Source organism: Felis catus, chromosome A1 (assembly GCF_018350175.1).
Source record: "Felis catus isolate Fca126 chromosome A1, F.catus_Fca126_mat1.0, whole genome shotgun sequence".
Taxonomy (NCBI): Eukaryota; Metazoa; Chordata; class Mammalia; order Carnivora; family Felidae; genus Felis; species Felis catus.
Window position 1 is genome coordinate 173,163,162 of NC_058368.1, and position 26,403 is coordinate 173,189,564.

Consider the following 26,403-nt stretch of genomic DNA (forward strand, 5'->3'; position numbering starts at 1 on the left):
TGACTTCCACCCCCTCCTCCTGCCCTTATATTATTAGGGTGCTTATCTGCATATCCATCTAGTTCATTTTCTATAACTTACACACATATGTTTCCCATAATCAGTATATACTGTGATTCTGTGTACAGTAAAACCTTGGTTTGCAAGCATAAATTGTTACAGAAACATGCTTATAATCCAAAGCACTTATATATCAAAGTGAATTTTCCCATAAGAAATAATGGAAACTCAAATGGTTTGTTCCACAACTGGAAAATATTCACAGAAAAATGATTACACTACTACAATATGGTACAAAATAATAAAGAAAATACAAAAGACAAATAAATCAACCTGCACTTACTTTTTGAAAACCTTGGCTGGTGTGAGGGAGATAAGAGAGAGGAGAGTTATTGTATAGGATGACTTTCACTATCACTAACGGAATCACTTCTATCTATTGGCTCAATTGAATCTTTTTCTTTTCGTGCAACTTTAACAAGGAACCTATCCAATGACACTTGCTTTTGCCTCCTTTTGAGTATTTCGTAGAAATGTAAACTTGCACTGTCGTTAAACAGGTTCATTGCTTGCACTGCTACAGCTTTATTCAGGTGGTGATTTTCTACAAAATTTTGCATTGTTTCCCACTCTTTACACATCTTCCTAATCTCATTTAAAGTGAGGGATTCTTCAGCCTTTTCCTCCTCCTCTGGGGGTAAGATGCAGACGTAGAGTTATAAAATCTTGCAATTTTGGCTATTAGCATACCTTGTTTCTACCTCTCAATGATTTACTTCTTAACTTCCACCACAATCATCTCCTTCTTCCTACCGCCTTTCTTTTCAACCTTGTTCTGCCTGGGGGCCATTGTATATGCTTGCAAGGATGTTGACTACTCTTGTCATATACTGTATTTAATGTAACTGGCAATAAGGCAGCAGAGGAAGGAGTCTATATCTGCAGGCAGCCTGACCTAGAATGAAGCAAAGCATTCCTAAACTTACCCTTGCATGAAAAAGCAAAGGACTGTCTATAGGTGCTTTGAAGTGACAAAAAATACACTAGTGCCAGTTGTGGGCACTTTCCAACATTTTGAAAAATCACTAATTTCTACCAAACACCAAGGCCTTAGACAGAACATCTGAGCATGGGAGATGATCACCCACAATATCAAAGAGAGAAAGAGAGAGAGAAAAGAACCATTGGCTCAGCTGTGATCACATGACATTTAGCATCATGTACAACTTGTATTGGAAGACATTGCTAAATTTATTAGAAATGTTTGTTTAGCAGAACACTTGCAGAGCAAGTTACTCCCAGTTTAAGGTTTCACTGTATTTTAAATCCATTTCACAGTGCACATATTTGTTGGTATGTTTCTATTTATAACTCTTATGAGCTATTAAATGTTGATAGTATAGGACTCACTTATTAGTTTTATTTGTTGTCAGTATTTTATTGTAGGAACATATCACGTTTTATTCCTCTGTTTTATTGCACATTTCTGTTTACATTTTTCACAAGGAAGCAGGCTAGAAGATGGGTTTGTCTTCTTGTTCACACCTGTAGGAGTTTCTTTCTGTATTTTTCTAGACATGAGGTTGCTGGGTCATAAAACATACCTTTTAAATTTCACCAAAGTGGCTGTTCTAATTTTATACCTCCACGGTACCGAAGAGTTTCTGTTTCTCAGTTTCCCTCCCTTTCTCAAAACCATCAGATTGTAACATTTACTATCAGGTGATAGTTTTCAAGTGGTCATATGAACAGACAATTTCAATATAATTCTACGTGAAAAGAAAGGGCCAGAGGAGGCTTGGTGTGGCAGAAAAGACTTTGAAGGGGTTCACTGCAGTGTTTCGAGCGCCTGTTACCCTTTGGTTTCCCTCAACGTGTAAAAAAAAATGACACAACGAAAGAGAACACTGCAAAACGCCGGGAGGGCAAGATCTGTGTTCCAATCTCAAATCCGACTCCTTCTTGGCGAGCCCCAGCCCTCGTGCAGTGGTACGACCTGGCAGCGGATTCCCCCCGCGGTGCGGATTGGTTCCGTCCCCAGACGCCGGCGCCTGCGCTCCCACCAGCCCAAGAGCGCGACTCCTCCCCTCCTCCCCGCGGTGCCTCAGCTTTGCGCGCGCGCCGGCCCCGCGCTCCTGACGCGCTGCGGACGCTCGCGACCCGCAGCGCCCCGGGGGAGGGGCTGGGCTGAGGGCTGACGGCCGGTCGGTGAGTACCTGCCGCCTCCACACACCTCCAGCCCGCTGTCTTCTCTCCTCCTCCTTTCTCTTACGGGGGCCGCGGCCCGCCCTTCACCCGAGGGGCGCCGCTGACGCTGGATAGGGCCCTCTCGGCGCAGCGACTGATCTCTCCGGACGCCGAGGTGGCCCCTCAGGCTGTTGGGTGGGCGTCTCTGGACGCCGGGGTGGGAACACAGGATGCGGGCGGGCGCCTCCCGACGCGAGAGTGGGGCCCTTTGGTACACCAGGGTGGGCCGTAGGGACTTCGCTGGGCGCCTCCTGACGCGGTGGTGGCCTTCCTCCCTTAGGTGCCAGGCCTGACCCCCCACCCCCTGCCGCCGCTCCCCCCTACCCCCCCCCCCCGCGGCCTCTCCCCCCCCTGCGCCGGGGGGTGCGGCCTTTATCTTCCTGGGCGTTCCTTCGTTATTTCTCGTGCGACGATGGGCTCTTGACCCCGCCCGTCCCTCGAAAGCGTCTTCCTCACGCTGAACTCCCCGGGAGGCAGCTCAGTCCTCGCCGTGTCCCCCCCACGGGGCCCCACAGCCCGGACCTCTACCGGAGCTAGGGCCACCGGGCCCCTCCGCTGCCCCCCCCCCCCCCTTCGGGCCAGGCTACCGTTCAGTTGCGGAGTGATTAGTTATTTGCTCAGAAAAAAATCTGTTCCTTGGAAATCTTTATTGTTTGCCACTTTCCCCTCTAACGGAACTGATGTTTCTTTCTGTATGTTGACAGTGTTTCAAGCTTGTTACACGTACACATTTATAGATCATCTTAACGACACTTATATGAAATAGGTACTATTCTAAGTTTACAGATGAGGTAACCTGTCTGACTGTTTTGAGCTAACCTGTAGGGCCGTTTTGAATCCAGTCAGCCTAATGTTCTTGTATTTAGTCACTGTATCATACTGAGATATAAGTAATGTCCAGGAAAAAGTGAAAGTTTTATGCTTCTGTATTTTTTTTCTGTCGGGAGCTAGTGCTTTGTAGATGAATCAAAGAATGTGTTTTTGGAATCAGGCATATCGAGCTGCAGTTCACAACATATCCATTTACCAACCTAGGAACTTGCCAATTGTTTGATTTTGAGTAAGTTTACAAACATTAAAATACTGATAAAAATCGTTAAAATAATGATTAGTGATAAATAGTGTAAAATAGTGAATCCTACCACATATAGTTATTGGGAAGATAACCTTTATAATGTGTGTGAGGTACCAAGAATAGTGTCCCAGGACTCCATAAATAACTATAATTATCACTCAAAATGCGTTTGGAGTTTGTTGTTACACACTTATCCTGAGGCCGAGAATAAAGAATAAGTGTGTGTGTGTGTTTGTAAAGGTATTTACCTTTTTTACTTTTTTTTTTTTATGTTTATTTATTTTTGGGACAGAGAGAGACAGAGTATGAACGGGGGAGGGGCAGAGAGAGAGGGAGACACAGAATCTGAAACAGGCTCCAGGCTCTGAGCCATCAGCCCAGAGCCCGACGCGGGGCTCGAACTCCCGGACCGCGAGATCGTGACCTGGCTGAAGTCGGACGCTTAACCGACTGCGCCACCCAGGCGCCCCAAGTATTTACCTTTTTTAAAAAAATGTTTTATTTCTTTTTGAGAGAGTGAGACAGTGTATGTCTGTGGGGGAGGGGCAGAGAGCGAGGGAGACAGAAGATCGAAATTGGGCTCTGCCCCACCTCACAAATTGTGAGATCATGACCTGAGCCAAAATTGGAGGCTGGGCAGAGACAACCAGGGGCCCCCATTTACCTTTTTTTTTTTTTTAAAGATTTTTTTTTCAATGTTTATTTATTTTTGGGACAGAAAGAGACAGAGCATGAACGGGGGAGGGGCAGAGAGAGAGCGAGACACAGAATCGGAAACAGGCTCCAGCCTCTGAGCCATCAGCCCAGAGCCCGACGCGGGGCTCGAACTCACGGACCGCGAGATCGTGACCTGGCTGAAGTCGGACACTTAACCGACTGCGCCACCCAGGCGCCCCTACCTTTTTTTTTAAAAACAAGGAAACAATCTGTGAAATCAGGTGCTAAAGAGGTTGGTACCACATTTCTTGAATAGTGACTTAATAACTTATAGTCAGTCATTCATAAAGAATTGTTAAGGTCCCTGTGTCCTTAAGCTTTCAAAGCAGGTTTGGTAGGTAGAATGTCAAGATTTAAAATTATATTTTCAGTGATTGTTCTTCAGATAGATAAAGATGATAGATGTGCTTAAAGAAAATGACAAATAGTATCCCAAATTGGATAGTACCAAAAAAAGCTACGTGAGAAATAATAATAATAATAATAATAATAATAATAATAATAATAAAAGAAACCACGTCTCATTGCATCACCTTTACTGCTTGTACATTCTTTTAGAGACATTTTGTTCCTGTCATAATTAAGATGAGGCTTTTGGCCTCTAGGCTCTATTTTTCCTTCACAGTTAGTGGTAATTCATTCTATAGCCTCAGTTCAAATAATTGAAGATAAGCCATTATTTTAGTGAGTTCTTTATTTTGAAGGGTAGCAACTTAAATAAATAGTAACTGAGCTATGTGTTGGCCTGTGTGTTTATATTGGCCAAACAGTGGGGCACCTGGATGGCTAAGTTGGTTGGGCATCCAACTTCGGCACAGGTCATGATCTCGAGGTTCACAAGTTAGAACCCGGAGTCCAGCTCTGTGCTGACAGCTCAGAGCCTGGAGCCTGCTTCAGATTCTTTGTCTCCCTCTTTCTCTCTCTCTGCCCCTCCCCTGCTCACGCTCTGTCTCTCTCAGAAATAAACATTAAAAAAAATTAAATTGGCCAACCAATGCCTTGTTTTTACTCTTAGAGTTACTGTGGAGCAAAGTGGCTACATCTCATGAAGCACTGAATTTTGGAGTCTGTATCTGTGGGGTGCCTTTACTTAATGCTTCTTACCTATGTCTTATCTGCTTAATTCTTTGAAAACCCACTTTGAGACTACAGGTGGTTCTGTGCTACAGAAAAGGGTTTTTATTTACTCATCTTTAAGAAATACATATATATTTGGTGGTATAGCTATTCTTCATGTCAGATTTGAGCAATTTTGTTTAAATAACTCTAGGGTACAGAAAACATTTAATAAGATGAAAGCTATTCCATATAAGATGTTTTCCTGGGGCACCGTGATTCCTTGAGAATTCTCTCAAACTAATTCCGACATCCAGGTTTTACCTATGCTATTCAACCTGTAATAATTTTATCCTTTTATGCCTTTTTGTAGTATTTAATAATTTAAATATATACATTAAGCTGTTCATTCAGCACATATTTATGTGTGCATACCATATATTAGGTAGCAGTTTTAGTTAGAAGAGGTGTAAAGATTAAGTTATAGAGTATTGGAGTCAGGTGACAGAATTGCAAGTGCCTGCTTTGTAACTTTGGACAAGTTACTTTTCTGTACTTATGCTTCCTAGTAATAATTATATATACTTCTTAGGTTTTTATGAAGATTAACTAATTAAGAATATTTTTGGACCATCAGGGCACGTAGGTGGCTCAGTTGGTTAAGCATCTGACTCGATTTTTAGCTTAGGTCATCATCTCAGGGTTGTGAGATTGAGCCCCACGTTGGGCTCCGTGCTGGGTGTGGAGCCGGCTTCAAATTCTCTCCCTCCCTCCCTCTCTCTCTCTGCCCCTCCCCCCTCTAAAAAATAAATAAATTTAAAAAGTTAAAAATATCTATCTTGGGACCCTTGAATTGCCGTGTGAATTTTAGGATCAGCTTGTTGATTTACACACACACACACACACACACACACACACACACACACACACAATGAACCAGGATTTTATTAGGTACTGTATTGAATTGATATGTTAGTTTAAAGAGTATTGCCATCTTTGGGGCTCCTGGGTGGCTCAGTCAGTTAAGTGTCCGACTTGGGCTCGGGTCATGATGTCACGGTCTGTAAGTTCGAGCTCTGCATTGGGCTCTGTGCTGTCAGTTCAGAGCTTGAGCTTGTTTCAGATTCTGTGTCTCCCTCTCTCTCTGCTCCTCCCCCACTCACTCTCAAAATATGAATAAACATTAAAAAAATAAAAAATGAAATATTAAAGAGTATTACCATATGAAATCTTTTGATCTTTGAGCGTGGGATGTTTTTCATTTTTTAGATCTCTCATTTCTTTAAAAAATGATTTGTAGCTTTCAGAGTATAAGTTTTGCATGTCTTCTGTTAGGTAAAGTTAGTCCTTATGATGCTATTGTAAATGGAATTGTTTTCTCAACTTTATTTTCACATTGCTCATTTTGAATGTATAGAAATAGTTTTATTTATTGATTTTGTATTCTGCAGCCTTGCCAAACTTGTGTATTCTGATGGTTTTCTTTTTAAAAAAATTTTTTAACGTTTATTTATTTTTTTTTTAAATTTTTTTTTCAATGTTTATTCATTTTTGGGACAGAGAGAGACAGAGCATGAACGGGCGAGGGGCAGAGAGAGAGGGAGACACAGAATCGGAAACAGGCTCCAGGCTCTGAGCCATCAGCCCAGAGCCTGACGCGGGGCTCGAACTCCCGGACCGCGAGATCGTGACCTGGCTGAAGTCGGACGCTTAACCGACTGCGCCACCCAGGCGCCCCCTAACGTTTATTTTTGAGAGAAAGAGAGCATGAGCGGGAGAGGGAGACACAGAATCTGAAGCAGGCTCCAGGCTCTGAGCTGTTAGCACAGAGCCTGATGCGGGGCTTGAATTCAGGAACAGTGAAACCATGACCTGAGCTGAAGTTGGATGCTTAACCAACTGAGCCACCCAGTCACCCCTCTAATAGGGTTTTGTTTTGTTTTGTTTTGTTTTGTTTTGTTTTTAGTGGATTCCTTAGAATTTTCTATATACAATATCATTGCATCTGAAAATATAGTTTTACTTCTTTCTTTCCAATCTATATGCTTTTTATTTATTTCTTTCTCTCTTTTTGCCTAATTGCTTTGGCTAGGACCTCCAGTATAATGTTGAATAAAAGTGCTGAGAGTGGACATCCTTGTTTTGTACTTGTTCTAAGGGGAAAGCTTTTAGTCTTTCACCATTAAGTATGATATGTATTTTTAATTAAAAATTTTTAATGTTTATTTATATTTGAGGGAGAGAGAGAGAGAGAGACAGTGTGTGAGCAGGGGAGGGGCAGAGAGAGAGATGGAGACACAGAATCTGAAGCAGGCTCCAGGCTCTGAGCTGTCAGCACAGAGCCCGCCTCGGGGCTTGAACCCATGAACCGTGAGATCATGACCTGAGCCAAAGTCAGACACTTAACCGACTGAGCCACCCAGGTGCCCCACTTTTGACACTCTAAATATAATTTGTCTTGATGTGGATTCCTTTGGGTTCATCTTTTTTAGAACTCTCTGGGCTTCCTGGATCTGGATGTCTGTTTTCTTTCCCACATTAGGGAAATTTTTATCCATTATTTCTTCAAATAATTTTCCTTCTTGTTTCTCTCCCTCTTCTGGGACCCTTGTAATGTGAATGTCAGTCTGCCTGGTTTTGTCCTTTCCATAAGTTCGTTAATGTGTCTTCACTCTATTCATCTTTTTTCTTGTACTGCTCTAATTGAATGAGTTCCATTGGTCTGTCTTCAAGTGCAGTGATCTTTTCTTTTTCATATAGTCTGATGTTGAACCCCTCTATTGTATTTTTCAGTTATATTATTGCATTCTTCAGTAATGTGATTTCTGTTTGGTACTCTCTTTTATTTTCTTTTAATTAAAATTCTCATTATGTTTATTCATTCTCCTGAGAGTGTAGTGCATAATTTTTGTGACTGTTATTTTGAACTCCTTTGTCAGGTAAATGACTTATCTCTCTTTTGTTAAGGCGTTTTTTTGAATTTTATCTAATTCTTTTTGTTTGGAACATCTTCCTCTGGTTTTGTTTTGTTTTTTGTTTTTTGTTTGTTTTTGTATTTTCTTTGACTCCATGTTGATTCTGTGCATTAGATAAAATAGCAAGTTTTGAAAGAATGGCCTTATGTAGGAAATGAATCTTATTTTTCAACTTTGCCATAGCTTTTAGTTGTCTTTCAAACCTTTGTGATTATCCAAGCAGCCTAGTATATTTTTAGTGGTTCCTGGCACTTGAAGGTATGCCAAGAACTGCCAATGTCCAAAGGGGAGGAACTCAGTCATCACCTAGGTTGAGGCTGTTTGGAAGCCAGACTCTTAGGCTGCAGCATTTAAAGTATGCAAATATATAAAGTCCTGCAGGACTGTCAGTGTAAGTAAGTCCTGGTGGCCCCCAGAAGCAGGTGATCTAGAAGTATCCCCTGGGAAGCAGCTGTAAAAATTGGAGTATCAGACAAGGGCACAAACTTCTTTCTGGGAGATAGTGGCAAGCTTGAATGAGGCAGAGGAAGATGCAAAGATGGTGCCTACTGGCCTCTGCCTTTGAATATTTCAGTAGTCACCCACGTGTATGTTAAATTAGATGCCTGCACCTCAGGCTGATGTTTTAAGATAAACAAATAAGTCTCTCTCATAGAAAGTCTTGGTGCTTTTCAGTTGGCTGCCTTTGTGTTGAGCCCTGGGGTGGGTGAGTTGGTATGTGTCAGCTTTTTGAGAACTGCTTTTCAATTCATTTTGGTTTTGGGAGTCTTAATGGATGCAAGCTTGTTGGCTTTCAGAGCTAGATGTTTAGGGGGTTATCTCTCAGTTGCAGGTCTGAAAAGTTGTGATGCCAGATATGCGATTCAAACTGATCTCTCCTCAGGGAGAAGCTCCTGGGTCGACTCCCCCCCCACCCCCCCATGGGTTGTTGTGCCTAGGGTGGGGATTATGATGAGATTTCTCTTTGCTTTGATGTGGTTTCCCTCTCATTTGTCTTATGTGAATGGGTTGCTCTGCCAGGTTTTAAGTTTATTTTAAAATAATTTGTTCCATATATATTTGTAGACTTGGTGTGTCTATAGGAGGAGGTTAAATCAAGATTTTTACTATGTCATCTTGAACTGGACCCTCCTTTCAAAATATTTTTAAGTTTTCATTTGTAAGTCTTGCCTTATTTTGTTACATTTATTCCTAAGAATTTCATTATTTTTGATGTTATTAGAAATGGAATTTTTAAAATTCAATTTTTGGATTTTTATTGCTAGTGGATAACACTACAATTGATTTTTGTATGTTGACTGTATACTGCACTCTTTTCTGAACTTCTTTATTGGTTATAATAATTTTTCAGTGGAGTTCTTAATTTTTTTGTTTTTTTAAATACAAGACCATGTCATCTGCAGATAGTGATAGTTTTACTTCTTCCTTTCCAATTTGGATGTCTTTTTTTTTTTTAATGTTTATTTATTTATTTTTGAGAGAGAATGGGCAAGCAAGGGAAGGACAGAGAGCGAGGGAGACAGAATCCCAAGTAGGCTCTGTGCTGTCAGCACAGAGCCTGATATGGGGCTCAAACTCATGAACCATGAGATCATGACCTGAGCTGAAACCAAAAGTTGGACACTTAAGCGACTGAGCCACCCAGGCGCCCCAGTTTGGATATCTTTTATTTCTTCTTGCGTAGATGACCTGCCTTGAACCTCCAGGATAATGTTCATTAGAAATGATGAAAGCAGACATCCTTGTCTTGTTCCTGTCTTAAGGAGAAAGCATTCAGTCTTTTATGTTTAAGTGTCATATTAACTATGGGTTGGTTTTTTGTTTTTTTTTTTTTGTTTTTTGGAGATGTTCTTTATCAAGTGGAGGCATTGCTGTTGAAAAATAGTTCCTTTAAATTATAATACATAGTCAAGAGAACCAACTATCTAAGTTAATGTTTAAATAACTGGGATAAATTATTATATTATTTTTATTGAAATGGCCCTACAGAGATGAGATATGTACATATATAGTTTTTTAATAGAAAAATTGGAATTTTAATGAGTAGTGGAAGTATTCAGAAGTTATTTTACTTCTTTTAGATGGGAACCTTTTTCTTTTATATGATTAAATTACAGATAGCATCTGGAAAAATTAAACTTTGAGTAAATTACTTACCCTGTGTTTCAGACAAGGATGCCACGGAGAAAGAAAAGGGTTAAAGAAGTCACTGAAGCACAGAACTTGGAGAAGAAAGATGCAGAAACTGCCAGTTCTGTCAATCTGAAGAGGAAACGTAGGTTTGAAGATGCATTCATTGTGATATCTGATAGTGATGGAGAGGTTAGTATTCTGAATAGTGGGGCTTTAGCTCTCAAACTAGGCCTTCTCCATGGCTTGTTTTGTGACTATACCTTAATGCCAACTTGCTGGAATGTGCAGTTTTTTACTCAGCTTCATTTTGATTTGTAAATGTAATTAAGAATTATGAGGGGCACCTGGGTGGCGCAGTCGGTTAAGCGTCCGACTTCAGCCAGGTCACGATCTCGCGGTCCGTGAGTTCGAGCCCTGCGTCGGGCTCTGGGCTGATGGCTCAGAGCCTGGAGCCTGTTTCCGATTCTGTGTCTCCCTCTCTCTCTGCCCCCTCCCCCATTCATGCTCTGTCTCTCTCTGTCCCAAAAATAAATAAACGTTGAAAAAAAAAATTAAAAAAAAAAAAAGAATTATGTAAAAGAAAGTAATACTGTTTGGCTGAGACTGGATCATAGTTACTCATTTTTGTAATATATTGACCCAAGATGGTATTTTTTAAACTATTAGAAGAGACTAAGGCAAATGTAAATGTTAATTTTTATGTGTTTGGAAAGTGGGAGAAAGAGAATGTAAATGCTGTAAAGTCTCTAAGTGTGATAGCAATGAATCACCTGTAGCTATTTAAATTACAGTTAATTAAAATTAAATAAAAAAAATCCCTTTCTCTGTTATACTGGCACATTTCAGGTGATCAAAGTCACATGAGTCTAGTGTCTGCTGTATTAGATGACACAGTTATAGAACATTTACCTCATTGTGGTAAACTTTAAAAATTTGTTTATTTATTTACTTATTTATTTAGAAGGAGAGGGAGAGAGAGCACACATATGCAGGGAAGGGCCAGAGAGAGGGAGAGAGAATCCCAAGCAGTCTATGCACTATAGCATAGAGCCCTACATGGGGCTTGAACTCATGAACTGTGAGATCATGACCTGAGCTGAAATCAAGAGTCAGACACTTAACTGACTGAGTCACCTGGTGCCCCTCATTGTGGAAAACTTTATTGGACAGTGTTGCTTTTGGACAGTGCTGCTTTAGATCTTAACATCTCTTCTTTGGTCCTTCTTTCCATGTGTTTATTAGAGATTTCAGTTGGTCTTTAGGTTACATAGAGGAAGGCAGTGAATTAAGTCATTGTTTTTTCTTCCAAGTTTACTTCTCTTTTTTCTTTATCTTCTAGCTCATTTGATGGTAGAACCCCTCATTTGCCTTGTTATTAAAACTCAGAATTGTATTTAACTCATTCCTCTTTCTCATATTTTATACCTAATCATTCACCACATTCTTTAGTTTTTACCTCTTAAATGACACTCAATCTATTCTTTCTCTTTCATTTCCATTTCTTTCCTTGATCATCTGTTATTTGAGTTCTTGTTATTGAGATCATGTTGTTATTTGAGCTCTTGAGTCTGTTAAGACTCTGAACTTGATTGTCTATCTTTGGTTTTTCTCTACATTTCACTTAGTTTACTCCAACTTTTTTTTTTTTTTAATGTTTATTTATTTTTGAGAGAGAAAGACAGAGCATGAGCAGGGGAGGGGCAGAGAGAAAGGGGGACACAGAAACCAAAGCAGGCTCCAGGCTCTGAGTTGTCAGCAGAGAGCCTAATATGGAGCTCGAACCCACAAACTGAGATCATGACCCAAGCTGAAGTCGGGTACTTAACCGACTGAGCCACCCAGGTGCCCCTATTCCAACTTCCTTTTAAGAATTCCGATTTTAGATTGTTGTATTCACTTACTTAAAAAATCTTTGATTCTCTAGTCCCTACAAGATCAGTTTAGAATTTTAATATAGTATACTTCACTACAACTGTCACAGTTTGTTCTCATTTGTATTCTTATCAGTAGTGCATTAGTTGCCTTGTTCCTTTTGAAGGGTGTGACCACATTTTTTATTTTTCCCAATTTCATAATGAAAAAGTTGTGTATTTTTTAATAGGAAAATTGAACATGTTTTCACATCTCTGTTGGGTATTTGTTTATTTTTTTGAATTTCCTTATAGTCTAGTTTTTAATTAGGATTTTGGCTAAATAGTTTTTAAAAAGGTATGAAAGAAAAAAATAAAAAAATAAAAAGGTATGAAAGTATAAAGAAGAAAACAAGGGGTGCCTGGGTGGCTCAGTCGGTTAAGCATCTGACTCTTGATTTTGGCTCAGGTTGTGATCTCATGGTTCATGAGTTTGAGCCCTATGTCAGGTTCTGTGCTGACAGTGCAGAACCTGCTTAGGATTCTCTTTCTCTCCCTTTCTCTCTGCCCCTCCCCTGCTCGTGTTCTCTTTCTCTGTCAAAAGAAATAAATACAATTAAAAAAAAAAGGAGAAAATAAAAGAATCCATCAATTCTACCAGTTGAATAACTTGTGTTAATATTAACAAAAATAACTATACACATACACACACACAGATATGTTAAAACATTTTATACATACATGTTAAAACAGATAAAAACAGTTCAAAACTATTTGAAAACAGTATGGAAAGCTATATAGTGAAGATGTACACCTCAGTCAGTGTACATTTAAATAAAGGTAATAATTTTTTCTCTATTCTTCCAGAAAAGTTTTTTTTATGAATATGCTATAAATAAAATCTTTTACAGGAAAGGAATCATGCTACATAGGCTGTTTTGCTTTTTAATTTAATATTTATTGCAGATCTTTTTATAACAACAGATACAGATCTAACTCATTAATTTTTTTTTTTAAGTTGTCAAATATGCCACACAGGAGAGTCCATAAAATGCAAATCATAATTTTTTTATTTATTTTTTTTCTTAAATCCCCGTCACCTATTTCACCCATTCTCCCCCCACCTCCCTTCTGATAACCATCAGTTTGTTCTCTATAGTTAAGAGTCTGTTCTTGGTTTGTTTCTGTCTCTTTTTCCTTTGCTCATTTGTTTTGTTTCTTAAATTCCACATGAGTGAAATCATAAGGTATTTGTCTTTCTTGGACTTATTTCACTTAGCTCCATCCAAGTCATTGCAAATGGCAAGGTTTCATTCTTTTTTATGGCTAAATAATATTCCTTGCAAATGGCAAGGTTTCATTCTTTTTTATGCCTAAATAATATTCCATTATCAGTATGTATACATATATATACATACATATATGCCACATCTTCTTTATCCATTTATCTGTTGATGAACACTTGGGCCGATTCCATATCTTGGCTATTGTAAATAATGCTGCTATAAACATAGGGGTGCAGGTATCTCTTTGAATTAGTGTTTTTGTATTTTTTGGGTAGATATCCAGTAGTATAATTACTGGATTATAGGGTAGTTCTATTTTTAAATTTTTGAGGAAATTGCATACTGTTTTCTGCAGCATCTGCACCAGTTTGTATTCCCACCAACAGTGCATAGAGGGTTCCTTTTTTTCCATATCCTTGTCAATGCTTATTTCTTGTGTTTTTGATTTTAGCTATTCTGATAGGTGTGAGGTGATATCTCATTGTAGTTTTGATTTGTATTTCCCTGATGATAAGTGATACTTAGTATCTTTTCATGTGTCTGTTGGCCCTCTGGATGTCTTCTTGGAGAAGTGTCTGTTCATGTGTTCTGTCCATTTTTTTTTTTTATTTGATTTTTTTTGGGGGGGGTATTGAGTTGTATCAGTTCTTTATATTTTTAGATACCAATCCTTTATCTGATATGTTATTTGCAAATATCTTCTCCCATTCTGTAGGTTGCCTTTTAGTTTTGTTGTTTCCTCTGCTATGCAGAAACTTTTTATTTTGATGGAGTCCTAGTAGTTTATTTTTGCTTTTATTTCCCTTGCCTCAGGAGGCATACCTAGAATACTGTTGCTATGGCCAGTGTGAGAGAAATTACTGCCTGTGGTCTCTTCCATGATTTTTATGGTATCAAGTTTCATCTTTAGGTCTTTAATCCATTTTGAATTTATTTTTGTGTATGCTGTAAGAAAGTGGTCCACTTTGATTCTTTTGCATGTAGCTGACAAGTTTTTCCAGCACCATTTGTTGAAGAGACTTTTTCCCATTGAATATTCTTTTCTGCTTTGTTGAAGATTAATTGATCATATATTTATGGGTTTATTTCTGGGTTTTCTGTTCTGTTCCATTGATCTATATGACTATTTTTGTGCCAGTACCATACTGTTTTGATTACTATAGCTATGTAATATAACTTGAAGTCTAGAATTGTGATACTTCTTTTTTTTTTTTTTTTTTTTAATCCAAGTTAGTTAACATATGGTGTAATAATGATTTCAGGAGTAGAATTTAGTGATTCATCACTTACATACAGTACTCAGTGCTCATCCCAACAAGTGCCCTCCTTGATGCTCATCACCCACGTAACCCATCTCCTCACCCACCTCCCCTCCAGCAACCCTCAGTTTGTTCTCTGTATTTAGAGTCTCTTATGGTTTGCCTTCCTCTCTGTTTTATCTTATTTTCCTTTCCTTTCCCCTCTGTTGATCTGTTGTGTTTCTTAAATTCCACATGTGAGTGAAATCATATGATATTTATCTTCTTTTGAGTGACTCATTTCACTTAGCATAATACACTCTTAATTCCATCCATGTGGTTGCAAATGGCAAGATTTCATTATTTTTGATCACCGAGTAATATTCCATTGTGTGTGTGTGTGTGTGTGTGTGTGTGTATACACCACATACTCTTTTTTTCTTAAATTTTTTTTTTTGCGGTTTATTCATTTTTGAGAGACAGAGCATGAGTGGGGGATGGGCAGAGTGAGAAGGAGACACAGAATCTGAAGCAGGCTCCAGGCTCTGAGCTGTTAGCACAGAGCCCAACATGTGGCTTGAACTCAAAAACTGTGAGACCATGACCTGAGCTGAGCCCCATGCTTAACCTACTGAGCCACCTGGGTGCCCCATACCACATCCTCTTATCCATTCATCAGTCGATGGACATTTGGGCTCTTTCCATAATTTGGCTATTGCTGATAGTGCTGCTATAAACATTGGTGTGCATGTGCTCTTTTGAGTCAGCATTTTTATATCGTTTGGATAAATACTTAGTAGTGCATTCGCTGGGTTATAGGGTAATTCTATTTTTAACTTTTTGAGGAACCTCCATAGTGTTTTCCAGCGTAGCTGTACCAGTTTGCATTCCCACCAGCAGTGCAAAAGGGTTCCTCTTTCTCCACATCCTCGCCAACATCTGTTGCCTGAGTTGTTGATTTCAGCCATTCTGACAAGTGTGAGGTGGTATCTCATTGTGGTTTTGATTTGTATTTCCCTGATGATGAGTGATGTTGAGCATCTTTTGATGTATCTTTGAGCCACCTGCATGTCTTCTTTGGAATAGTGTCTGTTTATGTCTTTTGCCTACTTCTTCACTGGATTATTTCTTTTTTGGGTGTTGAGTTTGATAAGTTCTTTATAGATTTTGAATTTTTTTTTCAAGATTGCTTTGGCTATTCGGGGTCTTTTGTGGTTGCGTACAAATTTTAGGATTGTTCTAGTTCTGTGAAAAATGCTCTTGGTATTTTGATGGGGATTGCATTAAACATGTAGATTGCTTTGGGTAGTAGAGCCATTTTAACAATATTTGTTCTTCTAACCCATGAGCATGGAATGTCTTTCCATTTTTTGTGTTGTCTTTAATTTCTTTCATCAGTGTTTTATGGTTTTCAGAGTATAGCTCTTTCACCTCTTTGATTAAGTTTATTTCTAGATGTTTTATTGTTTTTGGTGCACTTGTGAATGAGTTGTTTTCTTAATTTTACTTTCTCCTGCTTCATTATTAGTGTATGGGAATGCAGCAGATTTCTATACATTGATTTTGTATCTTGTGACTTTACTGAATTCATTTATCCGTTCTAGTTGTTTTTTGATGAAGTCTTAAGTGTTTTCAATATGTAGTATTGTGTTTTTTGCAAATAGTGAAAATTTTAATTCTTCCTTACTGATTTAGGTACCTTTTATTTCTTTTTGTTCTCTAATTGCTGTGGCTAGCACTTTCAGTATTATGTTGAATAAAAGTTGTGAGAGTGGACATCTTTGTCTTGTTCCTGACTTTAGGGGAAAAGCTCTCAGTGTTTCCCCATTGAGAATAATGTTAGCTGTGGGATTTTCAGATAAGCCCTTTATTATGTTGAGATGTGTTCCCTCTAGACCTACTTTGTTGAGGGTTTTCATCATGAGTGGATGTTGTACTTCGTCAGATGCTTTTTCTGTATCTATAGAAATAATCATACGGTTTTTACATTTACATAAAATACAAAATCATACTTTAAAAAAATAATTCGGCTATCTGTATTCACTACCTTAGAAGCCCTCTTGACTTAGTGTGACCCTCATCAGTTGCATCCCTTTCCACCCATCTAGAGGTAAGCACTGTATTTGTTTTACATTTCCATGATTTTCTGTACAGTTCTACCACATATATGTGTATTTCATTTTTTCACCCCCCATTTATGTGTATTTCAAAACAGTACATATATACTAAAAAGCAGTCTTAATGGTTACATGCTTTAAATTTTTTTTTTTTCAACGTTTTTTATTTATTTTTGGGACAGAGAGAGACAGAGCATAAACGGGGGAGGGGCAGAGAGAGAGGGAGACACAGAATCGGAAACAGGCTCCAGGCTCCGAGCCATCAGCCCAGAGCCCGACGCGGGGCTCGAACTCACGGACCGTGAGATCGTGACCTGGCTGAAGTCGGACGCTTAACCGACTGCGCCACCCAGGCGCCCCAGTGGTTACATGCTTTAACCAACATTTTTCAGTAATCATTTCTCCAAAAATTTGAAGTTTTACCTTAAAAAATTTTTGAGAGAGAGAGAGAGAGAGAGTGCATGTTGGGGAGGGGTGGAGAGAGACAGAGACACAGAATCCGAAGCAGGCTCCAGGCTCTGAGCTGTCAGCACGGAGCCCCTTGTGGGGCTTGAACTAATGAGCCATGAGATCATGCATGACCCAAGCCGAAGTTGGCCGCTTAAGTGATGAGCCCCTGAGCCCCTGTAGTTTTACCTTTATTGTAAACTAAAATCTTGTCAATAAATGGACTTGTTTATGGATTTTCTATTTTGTTCCATTAGTCCATTACAGACTTTTGAAATAGTTGTTGTGTTGATTATCTTGGGTTTTACAGGTAGGCACTTATGCCTGCTAATAATGGATCATTTTCTCTTTTCCTTTCTAGTATTTATACCTTTTTTTGTTGTTTGTTTCGTTACATTGATTATAGCTTCTAGAATAATGTTGATTGATTTCAGTGATAGAGTACATCTTTGTCTTGACTTGAATTTAATTGTAGAAGTATTCAGATGTTTTGTTTCATATTTCTATTTTTTATTATGTTACAGAAATATTAATTGCTTATTTAATATTAGTGTTTTTAGGAATGGGTATTTAATCAAATGCTGCTTCATTTTTTAACAAGATGATGGTATAGTTTTTCTCCTTTAATCAGTTAGTTTTATATAGTACATTAATACTATTTTCTAATTTTGGCACATCTTGCAATCTGGAGTAAATCTTACTTGGTCACTATATATTATGCTAACATAATACTGTATTTGCTTTCTTAATATGTTAGGATTTTTGCATCTGTATTCCTAGTGGCATTGGTTTTTGTATAATTGTCCTTTTTTTGTACCTTCTGAATTAGATTTTAGTATCAAGTTTAAGCTATCACACTTTTTCACCTTCTGTTGTCCTGCCACAGTTTATATAGTAAAGGAATCATCCTTTTTTTTTTAAAGTTTATTTTTAAGAGAGAGAGAATGTGAGGGTATGAGCAGGGGAGGGGCAGAGAGAGAGGGAGACAGATCTTTTACCTGTTTTTGAATTGGGTTGGTTGTTTTCTCACTGTTGAGTTTTGAAAGTTCTTTATATACTCTAGCTAAAAGTCCTTTATTAGGTACTTGCTTTTCAAATATTTTCTCTAAGTTCATGGCTTGTCTTTTCATTCTCTTATCAATATTTTGAATGCTAGAAGTTATTTTAATGACATCTGTTTGCCAATTTGTTTTTTATGGATTGTGCTTTTGGTGGTATATCTAAGAAATTGCTTAACCCAACAAACTTCAAGCTGTATTACAAAGCTGTAATCATCAAGACAGTATGGTACTGGCACAAAAACAGACACACAGATCAATGGAACAGAATAGAGAACCCGCAAACGTATGGCCAACTAATCTTTGACAAAGCAGGAAAGAATATCTAATGGAATAAAGACAGTCTCTTCAGGAAATGGTGTCGGGAAAACTGGACAGCGACATGCAGAAGAATGAACCTAGACCACTTTCTTACATCATACATAAAAATAAACTCAAAATGGTTGAAAGACCACAATGTAAGACAGGAAGCCATTGAAAAAATCCTAGAGTAGAAAACAGGTAACAACTTCTGTGACCTCAGCTGCAGCAACTTCTTACTTGATGGTCTCCAGAGGCAAGGGGAATGAAAAATGAACTATTGGGACCTTATCAAAATAAAAAGCTTCTGCACAGCAAAGGAAACAATTAACAAAACTAAAAAGCAAATGATAGTTGGGAGAAGATATTTGCCAATGACATATTAGATAAAGAGTTAGTATCCAAAATCTATAAAGAATTTATAAAATGCAACACCCAAAAACAAATAATCCAGTGAAGAAATGGGCAGAAGACATGAGTAGACACTTTTCCAAAGAAGACATCCAGATGGCCAGCTGACACATGCAAAAATGCTTAACATCACTCAACATCAGAGAAATACAAACCAAACCACAATGAGATACCACCTCACACCAGTAAGAATGGCTAACATTAACAACTCAGGCAACAACAGATGTTGGCGAGGATGCAGAGAAAGAGGATCTCTTTTACACTGTTGGTGAGAATGCAAACTGGTGCAGCCACTCTGGAAGACAGTATGGAGGTTCCTCAAAAAGTTAAAAATAGAATTACCCTATGACCCAGCAATTGCACTACTAGTTATTTATCCAAGGGATACAGGTATGTATGCTGTTTTGAAGGGACCCATGCATCCCCATGTTTATAGCACCACTACCAGCAATAGCCAAAGTATGGAAAGAGCCCAAATGTCCATCAGTGGATGAATGGATAAAGAAGATGTGGTATATATAGATAATGGAATATTACTTGGCAATTAAAAAGAATGAAATCTTGCCATTTGGAACTATGTGGATGGAACTAGAGAGTATTATGCTAAGCGAAATTAGAGAAAGACAAAAATCATATGATTTCACTTATATGTGGAATTTAAGATACAAAACATGAACATAAGGGAAGAGAAACAAAAATAATATATAAACAGGGAGGGGGACAAAACAGAAGAGACTCATAAATACGGAGAACAAACAGGGTTACTGGAGGGGTTATGGGAAGGGGGATAGGCTAAATGGGTAAGGGACATTAAGGAATCTACTCTTGAAATCGTTGCACTATATGCTAACTAACTTGGATGTAAATTTAAAAAATTAAAAAAAAACAAACTTACAGTGCCAAGGGGGGAAAAAATAAAAGAAATTGCTTAACCCAAGTTCACAAGGATTGTCTCTTGTGATTTATTTTAGAAATATTATGTTAGGTGCTACATTTAGATCTATGATCTATTTTGAGTTAATTTTTATATAGTGTAGTATAGCTCCATGTTCATTTTTTTGCACATCATACCCAATTTTTTTTTTTAACATTTATTCATTTTTGAGAGCGAGAGAGACAGCATGAGTGGGAGAGGGGCAGAGAGAGAGGGACACACAGAATCAGTGGTAGGCTCCAGGCTCTGAGCTGTTGGGTCAGAGCCTGACACGGGGCTCAAACTCACGGACTGTGAGATGAGACCTGAGCCGAAGTCAGACGCTCAACCGACTGAGCCACCCAGGCGCCCCAACATCATACCCAATTTTTTGAGCACTGTAGGTTGGAAAGGCTTTTCTTTCTTCACTGTACCATTGCACCTGTGTTAAAAATCAGTCATGTTTATTTATGTGAATTTAATTCTAGACTTTATTCCACTGATCTTTTTGTCTGTCTTAACTCAGTTTATAATGCTGCTTTGATTATTATAGTGTGTGTGTGTTTGTTTGTTTGTTTGTTTATTTATTTATTTATTTATTTTAGAAAGCACACAAACAGGGGAGAGGGACAGAGGGGGAAAGAGAAAGAATCTTAAGTAGACTCCACACTCAACATGGAGCCTGATGTGGGGCTTGATCCCATGACCCTGGGATCATGAGCTGAGCCCATATCAAGAGTCAGATGCTCAGCCAAGTGACCCAGCCAGGTCCCCTCCCCCTTTTTAAGTTTGTTTGTTTTCTTTTGAGAGAGAGAGAGAGAGAGTATGAGTGGGGGAGGGGCAGAGGGAGAGAGAGAATCTTAAGCAGGCTCCATGCCCAGCACAGAGCCTGACATAGGGCTTGATCTCATGACTGTGAGATCATGACTTGAGCCCAAAGGTGAGACGTTTAACCGAGTGAGCTACCCGGTACCCCTGATTACTATAGGTTTTTGAAATAAAACAGTGTCAGTCTTCTTTGATCTTTGTTAGAGGTTTTTGGCTATTCTAGTTCCTTTGTATTTCTACATGAATTTTGAAATCAGTTTGCCAGTTCTACAGAAATTTTGTTAGTTATTTGATTGGAATGATGTTGAATTTATAGGTCGATTTGAGGGAGAATTAATATCTTAATATGGAGACTTCTGGCCAATGAGTAAGGTATATTTTTCTATTTCTTTAAGGTTGTCTCTAACATCTCATGGCAATATTTTGTAGTTTTCAACATACAGATCTTTCACATCTTTTGTCAGATTTAACCCTAGGTATTTGATGGTTTTTGATGCTTTTGTAAATGGAATTCTTTTAACATTTCAGGTTTTTTTTTTTTTGGTAGAATATGCATAGAAATGATTTTTGTATTTTTTCTTGTATTTTGCAACCTTGGAAACTTATTCTAGTATATTTTTATAGATTCCATCAAATTTTCTACATGGCCATGTTTATTTATTAATGTTTATTAATAAAGACTGTTTTGCTTTTTTCTTTGCAATCTGGATTCCTTATATTTCTTTTTGTTGTTTGATTTCCCAGACTGGAACCTCTTGTATAATGTTGAATAGAAAATGCCAAGAATAGACCTCTTGGTCTTGTTCTTGATCTTAGGAGGAATGCATGTAGTCTTCCATTATTATGATGTTAACTGTAGGTTTTCCATAGACACCTTTTATTGGGTTCTCGGTTTTTTTAAAAAAAAAGTTTATTTTTTTAGTAATCTCTGTATCCAATGTGGGGCTCAAACTCACAACCTTGAGATTAAGAGTCACATGTTCTTCCAACTGAGATGGTCACATGCCCCGAAGAAGTTCTCTTTTGTTTCTAGTTTACCAGTTGAGAGTTTTGATCAGGAATGAATATTAGATTTTGTGAAATGCTTTTTCTGTATGGATTGAGATGAACTTATAATAATCCTTTTTAAATTCGTTTTAATATTGTGAATCACATTGATCTTTGAATGTTAAAGAAATTCAGCATTCTTGGGACAAACTCCAATTGTTCATGATGTATTATCCTTTCATAATGTTGGATTTGATTTGATAAAATTTTAATTGGGATTTTTGCACCCCTGTTTATGAGGGTTATTAGTTTGTAGTTTTCTCGTAATATTTGTGTTTGGTTTTGATGTTGGGTGATTTGGGCTTTATTGAATGAGTTGGAAAATATATCATCTTCAGTTTTCTGGGATAGTTTCAGTAGAATTAGTATTATTTCTAACTTAAATGTTTGATAGAATTTACCAGTAAAGTCATCGGGGCTTGAAGTTTTGTTTGTGGGAAGTATTTTAACTACAATTTTGATTTCATTATTACATATAAGGCTATTCAGGTTAAGTCTTGTTTTTTTAATTTTATTTTTTATTTTTTTAAATTTGCATCCAAATTGGTTAGTATATAGAGCAACAATGATTTCAGGAGTAGATTCCTTAGTGCCCCTTACCCATTTAGCCCATCCCCCCTCCCACAACCCCTCCAGTAACCCTCAGTTTGTTCTCCATATTTATGAGTCTCTTCTGTTTTGTCCCCCTCCCTGTTTTTATATTATTTTTGTTTCCCTTCCCTTATGTTCATCTGTTTTGTCTCTTAAAGTCCTCATATGAGTGAAGTCATACGATTTTTGTCCTTCTCTAATTTCACTTAGCATAATACCCTCCAGTTCCATCCACGTAGTTGCAGATGGCAAGATTTCATTCTTTTTGATTACCGAGTAATACTCCATTGTATATACCACATCTTCTTTATCCATTCATCCGTTGATGGACATTTGGGGTCTTTCCATACTTTGGCTATTGTTGAATAGTGCTGCTATAAACATGGGGGTGCATGTGTCCCTTCAAAACAGAACACCTGTATCCCTTGGATAAATGTCTAGTAGTGCAATTGCTGGGTCGTAGGGTAGTTCTATTTTTGGTTTTTTGAGGAACCTCCATACCATTTTCCAGAGTGGCTGTACCAGCTTGCATTCCCATTAAGTTAACTCTTTCTTGAGTGAGCTTTGATTGTGTCTTTCAGGGAATTTGTCCATTCCAACTACATTGCTAATGTAAAGTTGTTTTTAATATTAACTTTACCCTTTTTAAAATCTGTAGATGTATAATGATAACACCTCTCTGGTTTCTGATATAATTTCTTTAATCCTAATCAGTTCAGTTTTATTGCTTTCTGTTCATTGATTTTTCTGCATTGTTTGTCTGTTTTCTCTTTCATTGATCTCTTTTTTTTTCTAATTTTTTTAAACATTTATTTACTGAGAGACAGAGAGACATAGCACGTGAGCAGGGGAGGGGTAGAGAGAGGGGGAGACACAGAATCTGAAGTAGGCTCCAGGCTTTGAGCTGTTAGCACAGAGCCCAACGCGGAGCTCGAACTCACGAACCGTGAGATCATGTCCTGAGCTGAAGTCAGTTGCCTAACCAACTGAACCACCCAGGCGCCCCTCTTTCATTGATTTCTACTTTGGTATTTTTATTTTTTTGAAAAAAATTTTTTAAATGTTTATTTATTTTTGAGAGAGAGAAAAGGAGGGGCAGAGAGAAAGGGAGACACAGAATCTGAAGCAGGATCCAGGCTCTGAACTATCAGCACAGAGCCCGACGCAGGGCTGGTACCCATGAACTGTGAGATCATGACCTGAGCCAAAGTCAGATGCTTAACCGACTGAGCTACCCAGATAGCCCTGGTTTTTATTATTTCCTTTCTTCTGCTTACTTTAATTCCTTCTGTTTTGTTTTTTGTTTTTATTTAAAAAAAATTTTTTTTAACGTTTATTTATTTTTGAGACAGAGAGAGACAGAGCATGAACGGGGAAGGGGCAGAGAGAGAGGGAGACACAGAATCGGAAGCAGGCTCCAGGCTCTGAGCCATCAGCCCAGAGCCCCATGCGGGGCTCAAACCCACGGACCGCGAGATCGTGACCTGGCTGAAGTCGGACGCTTAACCGACTGCGCCACCCAGGCGCCCCTGTTTTTTGTTTTTATTTTAGTGCACAAGTAGAGGAGAATAGCAGAGGGAGAGACAGAGAATCTTTTTTTTTTTTTTTAAGTTTATTTATTATTTATAGTTTGAAAGAGAGAGTGAATGATCGGGGCTGAGGCAGAGAGGGAGGGAGGGAGAGAGCATTCCGAAGCGGGCTCCCCACTGTCAGCATGGAGATGGACTCAGGGCTTGAACTCATGAATCGTGAGATCATGAACTGAGTCAAAATCAGGAGTCAGATGCTTAACTGATGGAGCTACCCAGGCACTCTTAGAGAATCTTAAGCAGGCTCCATGCTCAGTGTGGAGTCCATTGTGGGGCTTAATCACCCACAACCCTGGGATCATAACCTGAGCTGAAATCAAGAGTTGGTTGCTCAATTGACTGAGCCACCCAGGTGCCCCTACTTTTATTTTCTTAATTTGGAAGGAAGTTAAGGTCATTGATTGGAGACATTTATTTCTTTTGAGAATGAGAGAGCAAGTGGGGGAGGGGGAGAGCAAGAGGGAGAGAGAGAATCTTAAGCATGCTCCATGCCCAGCACCCCAGCACGGAGCCAGACATGGGGCTAGATCTCACTGGGGCTAGATCTTAGTCCTGAGATCATGAGTCTGTGTTGAAATCAAGAGATGCTTAACTGACTGAGCCACCCTGATGTCCTGACATTTATTCTTTTTGATATTGGTGTTTAATGCTATAATTTCCCATTAAAGCATGCTGCAGATTCTTACATGTTGTGTTTTCATTTTTATTCAATTCAAAATACTTTATAATTTCCCTTTGTGTTTTTGGTTTTGTTTTTTTTGTTTTGTTTTAGATTTATGGGTTATTTAGAAGTGTGTTATTTATTTTCTAAATACTTGGGAGTGTTTCTAGAGATTTTTTGTTACTGATTTTTTTTTTAAGTTTTTATTTTGTTTTTTTATTTTGAGAGACATAGAGAACATGAGTGGGGGGAGGGGCAGAGAGAGAGAGGGAGAAAGAGAATCCCAAACAGGCTCCATGCCGTTAGCGTGGAGTCCCATGTGGGGTTCAGTCTCATGAACTGTGAGATCATGACCTGAGCTGAAATCAAGAGTTGGACACTTAACTGAGCCACCTAGGTGCCCCTTGTTACTGATTTCTAATTTAATTCCTTTGGCCGTATGTACTTTATATGAGTTGAATCTTTTAGAAATTGATTGAACTTTGTTTTGTGGCCCAGAAAATCACTTATCTTGGTAAATATTTCATGTGTACTTGAGAAGAATGTGTTTTTTGTGTTTTTTTTCCCTATAATTATCAATATAATCAAGTTGGCTGATATTGTTGTCAAATCTATATCCTTATTTATTTTCTGCAAATATTACAACTATTTTGACAGAGATACTAAATAAAGGCTGTGTGTGTAATTGTGGATTTGTCTGTCTCTTCTCAGTATTGTCAGTTTTTGTTTCATATATTTTGAAGTTTTATTATTATGTATGTAAACTTAAGAATTTTATCTCTTCTTGATAATTGATCCCTTTATCATTATGAGATTATCTTTTTTATTGCTGGTGATATCCTTTGTTCTGACATCCACTTATTATGACATATATATAGCTATCCAGTCTTCTCTTTTTTTTTATTGATAGGAAAATTCTTTAATCAAAACAAGCTTATATGTTAATATTTATGGCTTAATTAGAATAAGTCTGTCCAAATTAAAATTGTATTAAGGACCAAATACAGAATGACTCGTTTGTGTTATGTAATAGAATTCCCTCAAAACAATGGGTCCTATTTCCTTTTTAAGATCTATGAAAAGCAAAACATCCAATTTTTGAAATAATTTAATTTTTCATCTACAGATGAATATAATTAACCATGAGGTTAAAACATAATATATGTCACATGCGAATACTATTTTTTGGTGGAACTTACAAATCGTAGACCTAAAATTGTAACTATCTTGTCTTAATTTCCCCCCATTTACTTAGTTTTCAAACATGAGAAGTGTCTTTGAGCTATTGAAAATTACTCAATGAACTAATATTCAAAACAATATTTTTGGTATGCTGTCCTTTAGCTATATACCCATAAATGTTGTATGTTAACATTGGGTTTAATACAGAGACTGTCAAAGTGCCAGTACTTTTTACTTTTTCTGCTGCTTTGAAGAAATGAATGTGTACATTCTTTGCAATCCTGTCACATAAATGATACAGAAATGAGAATAAAGTTTCCTTTTAATATAGCCATGTTTTCCAATAGTGAATTTTTTTCAAAAAAATTTTTTTTAGTTTTTTTAATGTTTATTTATTTTTGAGAGACAGAGAGAGACAGAGCACGAACAGGGGAGGGACAGAGAGAAGGGAGACACAGAATAGGAAGCTTGCTCCAGGCTCTGAGCTGTCAGCACAGAGCCCAATGCACAGGGCCCAAACCCATGAATTGTGAGATAATGACCTGAGCCGAAGTCGGACGCTTAACCAACTGAGCCACCCAGGCGTCCCTCAGTTTTTTAAAATGTTTTTATTTATTTTTGAGAGAGAGAGAGAGAGAGAGAGAGAGAGAGAGAGAGACAGAGTGTCATTGAGGGAGGGACA

General features: G+C 38.1%; 1 protein-coding gene across 4 annotated transcripts in view; it reads left to right on the top strand.

The window, feature by feature from the left end:
* The first annotated feature begins 2,070 nt into the window (after positions 1-2,070).
* UIMC1 (ubiquitin interaction motif containing 1) overlaps positions 2,071-26,403 on the top strand; it is a 116,984-nt gene continuing 92,651 nt past the window's right edge. For 2 of the 4 annotated variants that reach the window (XM_023259245.2, XM_023259260.2), the window contains exons 1-2: positions 2,071-2,208; positions 10,240-10,392. In XM_023259245.2, the coding sequence (XP_023115013.1) occupies positions 10,246-10,392 (147 nt within the window). In that variant the 5' untranslated portion in view covers positions 2,071-2,208; positions 10,240-10,245. Of the gene's footprint in view, positions 2,209-2,233; positions 2,363-10,239; positions 10,393-26,403 lie in introns of those variants that run through there. The other 2 variants (XM_023259248.2, XM_019838358.2) reach the window with 2 other exon arrangements.